The sequence below is a fragment of the Larus michahellis genome, chromosome 2, assembly GCF_964199755.1.
Source record: "Larus michahellis chromosome 2, bLarMic1.1, whole genome shotgun sequence".
In the NCBI taxonomy this organism is placed as follows: Eukaryota; Metazoa; Chordata; class Aves; order Charadriiformes; family Laridae; genus Larus; species Larus michahellis.
In genome coordinates this window covers 107,072,642-107,087,209 of record NC_133897.1, presented here as the reverse complement: position 1 = coordinate 107,087,209, position 14,568 = coordinate 107,072,642, and the positions used below count along the sequence as shown (strand labels likewise).

The 14,568-nt window shown below is 40.1% G+C and overlaps 1 protein-coding gene across 7 annotated transcripts in view; it reads right to left on the bottom strand.

Annotated features, from left to right (window-relative positions):
- NETO1 (neuropilin and tolloid like 1) overlaps positions 1–13,943 on the bottom strand; it is a 77,535-nt gene extending 63,592 nt beyond the window's left edge. For 5 of the 7 annotated variants that reach the window (XR_012585695.1, XR_012585698.1, XR_012585697.1 and 2 more), the window contains exons 1-3: positions 12,995–13,863; positions 9,295–9,348; positions 7,537–7,674 (exon numbers count right to left, since the gene is read on the bottom strand). Coding sequence is in view for 3 of the 7 variants with exons in the window: in XM_074576539.1 (XP_074432640.1) it covers positions 7,537–7,674; positions 9,295–9,348; positions 12,995–13,022 (220 nt within the window). In the remaining 4 variants the exon portion in view is untranslated. Of the gene's footprint in view, positions 1–7,536; positions 7,675–9,294; positions 9,349–12,994 lie in introns of all 7 variants that reach the window. The other 2 variants (XM_074576538.1, XM_074576540.1) reach the window with 2 other exon arrangements.
- Positions 13,944–14,568: the final 625 nt, after the last annotated feature.

Genomic DNA, 14,568 nt, shown 5'->3' with positions numbered 1-14,568 from the left:
ATGGGATCGAGTCCTACACTTTGCACATATTAGAAGAGGTTGAAATTGTTATGAGCTTTGCCTGAGTTACCATTTTTTTCACATTAAAACACGCGAAATCAAACTCCAAGCTGAGTGCCTAAGCTTAACATGGAAACTGCTGTCACTCCAGCAGTCAGCATCCTTCCATTTCTCTCCTCAGAAATAATAGCAGCACTATCAGTGTGACCAGAACCTAGATCTTGTATGTATTTTGAAATGTTTTAAGTTGGAGCTTTTGGGATGACTGCATTACTTACTTAAGAAGAGAGACTATTTAAAATTAACTAAATAAGAAGACATTAGGTAAATCTTACAATTGTTACACAAGATCACACGGTCAGATCCCGTTTACACCTATTTCGTGCAAATAAATACAACCTTGTTTTATGAGAAGGATTGAAGAAGTAACTTAATAATACAGGTTATTCAAGAAGAAAGAATATTTTTATAGCTTTACATTCAATCTTAATATAATCAAGTGATCCATGTTTATTGAAATACTTATTTTAGAGTAGGAAAGAAACCTTGCCTACTGTTCTCAATTTGAAGAAATTCACACACAGAAAAGTACTTACTATTGGCTCATTGTTATTTATACCAGTGCATAGGAAATTTGTGATCTTTGTGCCCATATAAATTCACTAGCAAAATCAAAACCTAAAACATTACATATAATTGCACCAAATTCACAGCCCGTGGAAATGAAACTACTTTGAAAGTGTGAAAAAACTCACAAAATTAAAATCTGATAATAAAGCTTGTAAAAAAGATCTTACTAATGCTACTCTTGGTAGCATTTTAGATTATAGTGAAAGACTGAATCACTGGAAGACATCATCGATTAGTTTTTTTCAGATGTTTCTACCCTTGACTTCACCTATTTATAACAAATATTGATTTAAACTTAACTAAGCAATACTAAAGCAGAAGAAAGCAATCAACACCTTTCAATCTATGATTGTACTTTGTATGCTCTTATTCCATTTAAGGAGATTTGTTGAGAACTACTCATCATTCACCTAGGGATTGCAGAGTCAGGTATCAGAAACTCCATCCTGGCAATGCTTTACATCATCTTAAGAATCCTTATTAAGGCTTGAAAGTCTCATATACTCTGCATTAAAATATTATACTATTAACCTACATAAACTCTGTTGTAATTTTTTAGTGTTGGAAACTAGATATGAAGATGAATTCCACTAGTATTACTAGTGTCAGACAGCATCATACCACAGTGTGTGGCTGCTCTGCTTTCCACGGCAACAAAGAGATACCTGCTTCAAAAATGGTCTATGCCATTGTTCTTGTGTATACGCCATTATACATTTGTAATAAATTTGTCCTTTATCAGCTTCCTGTGTTAGGACTTCACTACTCCATTTCATACCAATAGGAGTCTTAGAAGCGCTGGCCCATAATTAAACCCTTAACAGGTCTTCTCTGGATGCAAGACTCGTGTAACACATGATAAAAATGGGTATGAGGCCCTTGAGCTTGGTCATTTTATATGATTTTGAAAAGAAGCTTTAAAGCTATTTATAGCTTCAGTATAATATAAAAGGAGTCTTTGTGGGTAAAAAAGAATCAGACCTACACTTACACATGAGACCTATTGACTTGGTGAAAGCTAAGCCTGAGAAAAGACTGCTCAGGTTCCACAACCTCTATATAGCACTCTGAATCTCGCATTGCAAACTAGTTTTAGGATCAGAATATTGCTATAGTTTACTCTCCTCTGCTTTTATTTATTTTTCAACAAAGTCAAGATGAGGCTTTTCCTATGAAGCTCAGTTCTTGCCAAGAAGGTCAGAGAGAATCACATCAGCTCTCAAGAAGGGTTCAAGGAAGAGTTTCTACTTTCCCTCAAAGCTCCCATGTGTAGAGGCTGCTCCACTTTAAGAATGGAGCATTGACTATTCATTAGCACCGTTTCCCCGCTGATAAATAAAACAAGGCTAGGGAATGAGATTAGGGGCTGAACCACTGACCATTCACACTCCTTAAATGTTAAAATCGCCTCCTGGCATCATTTTGGCCATGCCAGTCAGAACTGCCAAAACCCATTCTCGGGCATGATGTGGTGGTTCGCATCAGTCAAGGACCATTCACGGCAAGCAGCTTGCATCTGTACTCTTGACTGGGAAGGGGAAGGGAGTTAATCTGTACATGCATGATTGTGTCTATCAATTTTAAGGCTAGTGAACATTTCCTGACCTGTTTTAGGTATTAGCATAGGTACTGCCTGCGTCCCAGCCTGCTCTGCAAGCTAGTCCAAACAGGACGAGGTCCTTTCTCCTAACTCTTACACGGAATACATCACTTCATGTTTCTGTAACTGTGAGAACTGTGGTGATCACAAAAGATTGGGCAAAGGAAGGAAGGGGTCCTATACAAACATCCATGCACCTTTTCATCATGTGCTTTTAAAGACACCTCCATGCTTCATCTTATAAGATATTTAGAGTTAAGAGTTAAATGGTTTTTTTGCAATAATTTACCTAAGAAACAAAATTATTGAAATCTTCCTGGAAATTACCATAAGGGATGAAAACACACAATTCAAACTCCCAATTTTAACTCCCTTTTAGAGAAAAATGTATTGTTTTGGACTTATACTCTGTCTTTAGTAAAGAGTTTCTTTGCCGAATGCAAGCTAAAACAAGCAGGTATTGTATAAATACACATCTTGTGCCACAGCTTTTGCAACAAAGTCTGTGCAACTGTGGTCACAGTAAAACTTACAGAAATAGAGTGAGAACAAGTCCAGAATAATAACTAATAATAATGTATGTACAGCTACAGACGAACAGAACAAAACAAACAAACAAAAAGCCCCAAACATGAGGTTCTTCCAGACTGGATTGGAATCTGGCAATCTAATCAGAAAAGGAGTGATGGAGTGGTCATTTCTGGTATCCTGATTCACAGGTAAAGCCCATACACGTTGTCAGAACTTTTTATGTGGCTGCAATGTCAGGAAAAGTTTTTGTTAAGTCCAAATAAAATATATTGAGGCTGTCTCATAGAATTATTTTACTTCACATCTTAAAAATCTTCCATATTTAGCTTCCAATTATCTTTCTTCAAAAATGTTTAATAGCATGGAAAGACTACTTAATGCTTGCATGTCTTGTCATATTTTTCATCTAATTATCTTACACGAGTGCTGTCTTGAGATTTTACATTCAGTGAAAAAAAAGGCATTGGGTTCCAACTTGCGGTAGAAGAACAGTTGCAGCAAAAACACACAATTAAGGTTTTAATTCTGATCAGCCTCTAAGTCTGTGTAACTGACAGCTGAAGTTAAGCAAAAAATCTGTTTCAATTTACCAGACTGCATGGAAATGAGACACTGAATTCAACACCTAGCCCCATCTATCTGAGCTGCTACACTACTAATAGTTTTCAATAATCCTTGGGTTTTTGGGTTCTCCAGCTATTATTGGTAAGAAAGCCACCTATAGCCTCCTTTCAAAAGAGGATTCTTTCCTTGTTTTGATGAAAAACTTTTTGAACACAAAAATCACTGTGAAATACAAAAGGACTTTGAGCAAAGATTTTTCATACAGTGATATGTGACCATTTTCTAACACCTGTGAAATATCTAGGATTAAAGAGTTCAATGGTCTTTAGTGGAAGACCTTTGAGAGAGCCAACTCTAAATGTAACACAAACATGAAGCGGAAGATTTATTTCATATCTCTGTTAAACAGTTCTAGTCCATGACTATATTTATAAATAAGCATTTAATTATTAAAAACTGAAGAATGGATAAAGTCTTACAAGTATTTCACTTACAGGACTTTCAAACAAATTCTTAAGATATATTGTGTAAAGTATGACTATCCCACTTCCCAAATATTTTTAACACAAACAAAACTTTGCTCCTACAAAACTTCCTGTGCAAATTTGCCTTTGGAGCACCCATGCCAAATTTTCTGCAGCCTGGCAAAGGCTAATGCTACCATTGCTGCAGTTGTGCTGGGCAGCTGTGAATTCTGCTGGGTTAGAGTCATGACTATGAGAAACAAGGGTCAAATTGGGCCCAACAGGGAATTTAATGTGTACACTCAGCTATTTCCTATGTTTTATATATGCCCAATAAGACTGAAATTAAAAAAAAAAAAAAAAGATCAAATTCTAAATGCATTTTGAAAGGCAGATGGGATTCACCAGAAGTTCCTCTATAGCATAATAATTTTTGTACTGAGTCCATGACTTCTGGATGACCTAAAGGATTTTTTTTAGAAAGGCATCCAATCTGGACTTTAAAATTCCAAGTTGTTCCAATAGTTAATTATCATTACTACTAAAATAGAAGAAAAGAAAAAAAATACGAAAAGAAAAAGAAACTTCTAGCTCTTTGATCTACTTACGCCTTCAACTGCTAGGATAGAAGCTTCTGCAGTCAGAAATCCTCTTCTTTTTTAGAAACTCACAGTCTATGATCATGGCAATTTTTGCCAGGTCCTTTACTTCACCAAAGTAATTTTGAAATGATAAAAGGCTTGCATATATTTCACATGAGCTACAATGTGGGGGGAAAAACTGTATCATGAGATGAAATTCAATGTTTTTACAACACTACATCCTGGAGTCCTCACTCAGGTCCGCTGAAGTCCGTAGGAATTGTGTTTGAGGGAAGTCATCAGAATTTGCCCTAGATTGTCTTTGCAAAAGTGAAGGAAAGGCAGCAAACAGGCAGGAAGGAACCTGGTGATTCACATAATTATCTAAACTCCCACCACAGAGCTGCCAGTATGGTATATAGAGCCCTGGTACACGTAACTTTCTAAGACATAAAAAGGGGAGAAAGCAATGTGGGAATGCTATTATGGATGACACTGACAGTCCCTCTAGTTTGGTACTTGGTATTCAACAGCAACCAGAAGCTATTTGAAGCGTGTTGGATTCTTAATAATAAATACAGGAATAAGATGCATATAGAGATGTTTCTGGCTTACTCTAAAACTGAATGGATGTTTACGTCCTGGATTAGCAAGGATTATCCACTCCATAGATTGTTATCCTACCTCAGAGATGTTATTATTAGTAAAATAATTAATCCTTTTTTTGAAATCCTTTAACTTCAATACCTTATGCCAATGAGTTCCACAGAATACAAAAGAGGAAAAGTTTTCACTTGCTAGCCGTCTTTATCATTTTCTGTTGTCTTCGTGTTTTGTAAGAAGAATAAATATGAACAAATATTTGCCTCTAATTACAAAGTAATTTTTGTTGCCCTTGAGTGTTTTGCATTTTGCCTCTTTTGAAAACTGTCACTTTTTAAAATATCATTGCCCAGATGTCTTACTATATCTCTGTTTATATTTGTGACATTTTTCACATGACTATTCCCAATCTTTTTAGAAGACAGAAATGGGCAGGGGGATATCAGAGCTGAAAATGTTGTGCAGTATACTGACAGAGCTGCTGTCAGAAGAGGTTTTAAAATACCCTGGTACAATCCAAACTGTTGATTATGGCTGGACAGGATGCAGAAAATATTGATGTCGTAAGAAATTACGTGCAACTGGTTTTTGACAGATTGATTTTTCCCGTAAAATATAGCAAGATGTCTGTTGAATTTGGATTATTCCTTCTGCTATACATTGCTCCATATTTGTGAACATGGAGCATCTTCATCATTGAAGCTGTTTGATTAAATCTTTCCTTCCTAAATTGTTCTTAGACATTTCCAATTTGAGCTATTTCAATAGCATATCTTGACACCTTTCAACTAACTAACTATCTTTTTATAAGTACTTCACTAATATAATAAAGACAAAGGTCTTTACAATAAATGTCTTTCAGGCACCTTCTTACTAAGATGAGGAACACCTTATGGCCTGATATACTGGACTAGTTTTAGAAAAATGGCTATATTTTATTTCTTTTTCCACACCCTTTCTCTTTAATGATAAAACACATGTCTGTTTCAGATCCTTAAAGATAAAATCGGCTTACTGCTTCCCAGTCTCACAGGAACATTAAAAAGATCATTTGATTAATATATGCAAAAAGATCTGGATCTAGCAATGTAAGTGTAACAAAAATCTAACACTAACTAGTGCATATTAAATCTATAAATTTATCTGGTTTGTTTTCCATTTCATTTTTATTTTGAATCAATTACTAAACCATGAAAGAACTTAAATGTTTACTATATGTCTGCTTAAATTCTGGACTCAAAAGGGAAGACTAGACAGCCATAAATTTTCTTTAAAGGGCTTGTTTGACTCCATGATTTATAATCAAGTCTTTACTTCTGACTTCAGTCAGGTTACCTAGTGCTAATGTGGAATTCAGAGAACTCAGTTATTTTGCTCTGATTTTTTTTTCCTAACCAATACATACAACATTTTCTGTCCATCACTTCTCTGGAAGATTTTTATGAAATATATTTCTTTAGTAACTAAGCATGAGATTTGGAAAGGCAGACTGGTTTCTAAAAGTGCCTAGTCGGGGGTTCTAAAGCGGCTAATACAATTTGAATTAGTTACACACCTTTGAAGATCCGTCTCGGAACTACCTGCATCTTTAGTTAAATAAGTATTTCTATAATTCCTGGTTCCATCATTTGTTGTTAATAATCTGTCCAACTAAGCATCGACAGAACAAGCACCAGTGTTGTACTCTGCATGTAGTCACAACCCATGAACGAATCTTCTTCGTTCCAATGACTTACCATTCTGTACCTGATTCATCTTTTCTGCTACTAAGCTCTGACAGTATCTAATCTCTATTACTTTCCACAAATTCATTTTTACAACAATCCTTTCAACATCCATTGTTCTAGGACTGATGAAAAGAAACCATGTAACTTGCTTGTAATATACGTCTAACCTTTCTTAGAGAATGTCCATGCCTGCAACTGCCTACTTTTTAAAAACTGTGTCTTATAGCTGTGTGGTGTTTATTCTTTTCTGGTTTTCTTTTGATTTTTTTTTCATTTATTTTCATCTCTCATGAACACTTGGATGGAAAATAATTTTTACGCTCACTATATGGATATTTTCTGTATGGTTTTCTTTACTGTTCTTTGCCTAGCTATGCTTGTCATCCCTGATTCAGTTATGATAAGCTTAAAATACCTATATGGAAGTCAAAAGCATTTTTGTTTCCAGTGTTCACTTTTTAAACTAATTTTAAAATATTATTTCTTCGATCATATTACAATATTTTAGGTTCTATTCATTTTCTGAATATCCTGAAATAAATTACACTGTTTATTATGAAGTGACTCATGCATACTTACCACCTGAACTAATTTATGAGTGATGTCAGGAAATAAATCAAATATTTTCCAGTATTTCTTAGTATGCTCTACAAAATTTTTAATTTTTTTTTACCAAAAAAAAAAAAAAGTGCAGACATAGAGCTTCTCTAAATCTTGTGTTTTGAAAAGATTTATCATGATCATATGGGCTTTACCTACTCTTCACATATAATAAAATAAAACACTTTTTTTTAATACATTTGATGATAGAATATAAAGATTCTTCAGCTGGTCACCTTCTATAATGTAGACACACTCTCTGTCAGGAGGATACTTGTTGGGGTAATTGGGAGAAGTGAAGATGCCTCCTTCTGCATATTTTGTCCAAGTTCCACACTGCACTGGTTTCTGTCCTTCGGAAGTAGTTTGCTTTTCTGTGAAACAATCACATTAAGCATTATATCATTATGTCACAAATTATTATGTCCCTACAACAATTAGAACTCTCTACAGAATAAAACAGTCCCTTCTGTCTGTGGTGCCAGATTTTTTCTACTGAGACTAAAAGTATAAACCATTGACCTGCGGGAAAACAAGGCTATTCTTTAGGGGTACGAACGTATAATTCTTACTCAAAACATTTTTTCAAAGCAGAGAAGAGGCTTGGATGTCTAGGGGAAGACATATTGATACTGCTTTTTAAATAATAACCTTGTAGAGAAAGCACGTGCTCAAGAAGTGGGAGACGAGTTTCCCACTCATGTATCTCAAAAGGCTCAAGCATGTGCTCTGTCAGCAAGCTACATATTGTAAAACAGGAATACATCAGAGTTGTAAAATCAAGAAAAAAAAACAGAATTACGACAGAATATATGAATTGTTTTAAATTCACAGCAGTTTGACTTTATATATTCACCAGGCAGAGATAGACGGGGGAATTCCTGGATTCTGGTTCGTAGATTATTTTTATCTCGCTGTTTGCTGTAAAATTAATAAATAACTCTGAGGCTACGAGTCACAGCCCAGAACTTTCCTCCTCTTAGGTGAATCATCAGAGAGTAGAGTCAGACCTTCTTGTTTGCTTTCTTCTGAGCCCTGAAACTCTTGCACTCGTTTCTGCTCATTGGCAGAAAGCCTGGAGACAAAGGTTTGAGTCTTTTCTGGCTGAAGAAGATGAAGGATCACTTGCTGGGCATCATGCTTTAACAAGCAGGCTAAAATAAGATGGATTGTTCAGGGGGAAAAATACCTAAGTTTGCATTAAAAGTAAGGATAGTAGATTCTAGATCTCACACAGGTGTCTGAAGAGGACTCCTGTGGTTTGCTCCAAATGTGGTATCTATATCCAAGCAGTATCCCATCTAACTTAAGCCTCTAATGTGTAGAGCCAAGTCATTTGAGGGTCCCTCCTATGATCAATGGAGGGATACAAGCACCTTCCAAGGATGATCTTAACCACCCGAGATCTGACTTATGCTCTGCAAGCATTTCTCTTTCTTCCTGGTCTGTATCCAAGCTGAGTGAAACACGGATCCCAATTTCCTGAAATGAATTCAAGCCTGCAGGGACCGAGCATTCAGACACAAATTCAGACACACACCATGCTTAGCAACTCTCCCTGCTTGTCTGTCACCACACTTAGCATCCAGGGCCTTTAAGAACCTCTTTCTAACACCACCAACTTCAGATTTGGAATTCTACTTCAACAAGCAAAAAGATCTTAAGAGTAGATAGCCCAATGCCCAAACTGGACATCCCAGTTTGAAAGTGGGGGCACTTTAGAGTCTTTAGTTAGAGTCAGGCAGAGTCTTTAGTTAGAGTCAGGCTGAGTCTTTAGTTAGATCTAGCTGTGCATCAGGTCACTAACTTGTTAAAAAAAGTACCACTGGATTTTTGTGTGTGTACAGGCACACTAGTACTCAAAGCAAATGAACAAAGGACAAACACTGGAAGTAGGCAACTACTAAAAATTTCAAGAACTAAACTAAAAACTCAAATCCATACTTTGGACTCTAATATATAATATCTGAAAAAAATGTCTGAAGTTTACATACCTGTTCCTTTTTTGGTTGCCCCAGACAAATGTAGAATGATTAGACTTGCTACAACTGAAAGAGAAATATGCATTAGATACCACAGTGTGATAGTGCCTGCAATTAAATCAATTGTAACCATCTATCTTAGAAGAATACAAGTTAAATAGAATTACTGTAAAAAAAAAGTTTCATGCTTACTTGCATCTTTAAATTGCACATTTTGTATAAACAAGTTTCTTTGTGATCTGTCCTTGGAAGTGTTTATCGTAGTAAATGTATCCAAATACAGAGGAGATCTTTTGGCTTGAAAACAAAATTCCCAGGCACTGATGTTTCCCTCCTATTTCATTTTTTTTTTAATATTAGAGAAAACCATTTCACCGATATTTATTTATATAATCACAGCTTGGGCCAGTAACAGAAAAGCGGCTGACCTTACAGAATGGTTCAGGCTGGAAGGGACCTTAAAGATCATCTAGTTCCTAGTTTAACGGAGGGAGACAAAGGCCTGCTAAGTTGCAGTGCCACTGGTCTCACATCTCTTGCTATAGCATAATAAAATTTGAAAATGAGTATTGGGACTGTGAAAGAAGTGAGGGGTTGAGTTCTTCACATCCATCACAGCATTTGCAAATCCCCAGTGAAGTAAATTATTGCGTGTGCTTAACAGTCTCATTAATCTAGTTTGTTTGACTTGTCGAGAGGATGTTGCTTTGTGCTGCAGTGAATCTGCATCCCATTTTACAAAGAGAAATCTCCTATCTCCAACCATGATAGGACAGCTGTGCCTCTGGGGAACAAATGTGGTTTTTCTCACATGGACTTTAACCTGGAGCTAATTCCTGAGTTTCTGGGAGTTTACGAATATGACATTTTAAGTAGAAAAAGCTAAAAGGCAAGTACTTAGGCCAGTGGTAATGAGGTTGCTTGGGAAGATCAAAGTGACTAGTTGGCTACCTGATGCAGAAATTATGCACTGATTTTCTTGCCATCACCCATATCTTCTTTAGCTATTGGAGAAAATGGGATAGCAATAGCAAAAGAGAACAGATCCATCAGTTCCTGGAGTGCTCGGGGTTTTGACCCCAGATAGTTTGGCATTAAGCCCAGACATAGTTCCCAGACTGCACTAAAGTTAAAGTGGAGATGAAGTTGTGTGTTTATTCTGAGTATTTTGGATTGATCAGCTGCCATTTGTATTGTTGCTTGTGATGAGGAATTGATGGACCTGTGGTCTTTAACAAATATAACTGAATGGCATACTTTCCTCTTCTTATCCCCAAGAGACACCAAAAGGCATCATGGGCTAGTGATTAGGTACCTAAATGATGCCTTCAGAAATGGTGCTTGCATCATTTTCAACTTCTAAACTGCAAATTGTGTACCATTTTTACCCCGAAGGAAGCCAGTGTCTCTATATTTCCAGTATTCTGCTGGCATTAGGATCTCTATTTCTATGCCTTTAACCCCTCCCATGTGACAGAGGGTTTGAGGCATGGATGATGGCTACCTTTTCAAACAGGGAAAGGCTGAAATGCTGGGAAAATGAAGGTTTGGCAGCATATTCACTATTTCTTGGTCAGGCTCACAGCCCCTGTGTCTTTTTGAATCCCCCAGCTAACAGAGACGGATGTTGGCAGGGCTGGCAGTTAAAAACTCCTCTGTGTCATGGGCATTCAATGAGAACATTACATCTTCTGCTCGGATCTGAATGCTACCCAACCATTCATGCCCTTAACTCTCCTCAGGGATGGATTCTGGAAATACATGCTAGCTGGGACTCTGCCTGCCGGCTGTGTCAGAATCTGAAGGGGATGAAGGATTCGCCCATTTACTAAGTTGCTCATTTACTTTCACTGTGTTTCACGCAGTGAACATAGTGCATCTACGTCTGTAATCCTCACCAATCAAAACCTAATTTCTCAATAGCGTAAGGTGTGCTGTTGTTAGAATACGGAGCCAGCTGCTGGTGTTCTTTCTGCCCATGAATTTATGGCAGCTAAATAGGAGGCACAGCAGCTAAGCAAACCCCGTGTGAGAAATGTTTTTCTCTTAGGCAATTAATAATAACTCATATCTGATTCTTACATGTTCATTTCAAGCACCTTTATCTATTAGTTCTCCCCTTCTTTTTTATATGGAAAAAATAGAAGTTCAGAGAGGTAAAGAGAGTTGGTCCAAGTCACTGAGATATTATTACCAAGATGACAGAAAAAACACAAGTCTCTTCAATTCCAGCTGTAACCGCTAGAAAGGATGCTTCCAAGTTGCAGAGCTATGTTTTTCCAAAGCAAGGAGCTATACTTGCATATCATCATGGCAGTATTGACTACTAATAAGGAGTCAAAATAATCTTGAAAATAAAATGAAATAGGCAAGAAGGCACTAAAAGACTAAGTAAGTTTTTTCTGGACACACCGTATCTAACATTTGGATAGATGGAGAGAAATACTTCTATATATCAAAAAAAAGAAAGCCTTTAGTGGCGCTAACACTAGCATCACCAAAATCTATATATTGCCAGAAAGTAACTAAAATTGTGAGCTTTATGGGAAAAGATAACACGATATTTTTTACTTCCAGAGTCAAAGTACTCCATTTTATTTTATGACCCCTTGCCTTTTTCTTTCTCAAGCCACAGGAAAAGAACAGTGCTTCCTAGAGAGAGGGGAAAAAAAAAAAAGACCCCTAAGAGATCAGTCACGCACTCTTCACTCACTCAAAGCTGTCACTCAGGAAAGCTTTGACAGTATGGCAACAATATTGTGATTATCTGGGTCTGGGAATATTTTAAAAGAAGTTTCACCAAATTTCTTGTTGCTTTCTCTCTGTTTTCCTCCTCCCCCTTTCCCTCCTAATCACGGGTGTAATTATAATCATGCTTTCTAGTGCCACTCTGATTACGCATCTTTGCATCTTTTTGGATCTGTGCGGTTTTCCATTACAAGCCGTACATTAAGAGATTTATCTCTTGGCCAGGCAGCTTTTTGGAGGCTGTGATTTGGCATGGATGCGGCTTAGCCTGGCAAAGAGTTGTTGGACAAACAATACCTGGCAATAGCGCTTCTATTTTACATGTGCGGGCGTAGAGAGAGGTGCTGGATGGAACTGTTGCCTGTCAAGCCTCCTCAGTAGAGCGAGCCCTCTGCGAAACTGAGGCGGGAGAGAGGGTCCCATCCGCGCAGCCTGAGCCCCCGGCGGGGGTCTTCGACGATTAATTGTTACGTTTCGGTGCCTGCCCGCTGCTCCTGGAGGTTTTTCTCCCGAGGGGGCCGCCCCCGCCCCGCAGCCCCCCGGGATCCGCGCCCGCCGTGGGCGCCCCCGCCGCGGTGCCGCCCCGCACCCTTTCTCCCCAAGTCCGTCGGTTCGAGCCCCGGCTGGGGCTGCCACCGCACCGCCGCGGACGGCGGGGGCCGTTCTGCCCCCCTCTCTCCTGTCACGCCGAAAGCCATCAGACGCGTCGCGCCCAGGTGAAAACCTCTAGCCCGCAGGAGCGTGCCCCCCCCCCCCGCCCCATAGCGCTGACAGACACCGGCTCCCCTCCGCTGCAGCGCAGAGTGGTGAGGAAGGGGGTGTTGTGTGTGGCTGGGGGGAGTTTACCCCCACGCCGCGGAGCTCTGGGTGTCCCGTTACGCGAGTTGTGGTGGCAGCGGAGGGCAGGAGCCCATGCCCGGCGGCGGAGCTCAGCCTGGGGCGGCGGGAAGGGGCAGATACTCACTGTGAAAGAAGCTGCGCCCATGGGTCATGTCTGTTCCTTACACAAGGGGCTTCGGTCTCCACTAATTCCATTTAGATACGGGAGGACTTCCAGTGGCGGGGAGAGGATGGAAGTAGGAAAAGAAAAAGAAGAAGAAGAAGAAAAAAAAAATAATAATCCCGAAGCCCACACACAGCAGAGCGGAGCAGCCCTTCCTCTCGCTCGCTCTCCCTCACCGCCTTCAAATAATCACCGCCGGCTCGATCCCATCACACCCGAGCTACCATCAGCACCGCCAGAAGCGTTGCATCGCGGCGGCGGGCAAGGCGGCGGCGGCGGCAGCGGTGGCCCGCGCATCCAGGTGCCGGCGGGCGGCGGCGGCGGGGCGAGCCGAACCCCTAGTCACCAGTTTCGTACAAAACCAAAAGCAGATCGAAGCATTTCCTGCAGGACTCCGAGCCCAGCGACTTCCAGCCCTTCGGCTTCTTTTGATGCATTGAAGAAGGGATTAATGGGTCCGTCATCAGCTCCCTGTGCTTGCTCCTCTGAAGGGGTGGGGGCGGGCAGGAGGGAACCCAAAGAGGAGGGGTGGGGGGAAGAAAGATTTACCAAATAGGGGATTTAGTCATATTTGTGTGCAATGCGATCCTTATTAGAGAAGAAATCCTTTAAAATCGAACAAATCCATTTTTGCAAAACCCTCTCCCTGCGCGTAGCATAGTATCAAGTGGTAGCAGCGGCAAGAGGCTGAAAACACATTGCACCGTTTGAAATCCTCTCGGGAATGGATGGAGCGAGATAGAGATGGATGAGGATAGAGAGATGTCCCCTCACTTCTCCACTCCAGGGCGAGAAGAAGAAGAAAACCCTGGAGACTCTTCCATTCATTCAGTGCAGGGGAAGGGGAAGGGGAGGGGAAGGGCGGGAGGGTGGCGGTGGTGGGGAAAGAATGATTTCAAAACTGGGAAAGGAAGAGTAAGAGGAGAAGGATCGTTTCCCCTCCCCTAATCAGTTCATGGATCAGACAAAACGCTCGTGAGTTCCTCCTTGAACTGCACCTGCCAAAAGGAAATTGAAAAGATTTTCCCCTTTGAGAGGCGACTTCTCCATTTACACACCCCCATACACGCACGCACACACACACACACACACACACACACGCACAAAAGGGAGCAATAAAAGTTTAGCTGCTAATCCTCCGGCCGCAGATAGAATGATTGCCTCTTCCAATCAGCCCAGAGACGACAGCAAAATCTGTCCCTTTCACTCCCCCCTCCCCTTCTCAGGCTGATCTTCCTCTCCAGCTACATCCCACCCCAAACACCCATCCGTTTGACGAGGTTGCAGAGGGCTAGCGGCCAGGGCGGGAAGGGAGGGGGGAGAGTAGAGTAGGGAAAACATATTAATAATAAGAGAAATGAGAGGAGCTGAAATGATCTCAGCGAAAAAAAAAAAAAAAAAAAAAAACAAGAGAAGAGGAGGAGTGCATGGAGAGAAAGAGCAGCGTCCCCCCTTGGCCCCGGGAGCCGGCCCTGCTGCAGGGCCGCGGCAGCCGGCCACTGCCTCCCGCAACGCCGCGGTCCCCGCACCCCCCG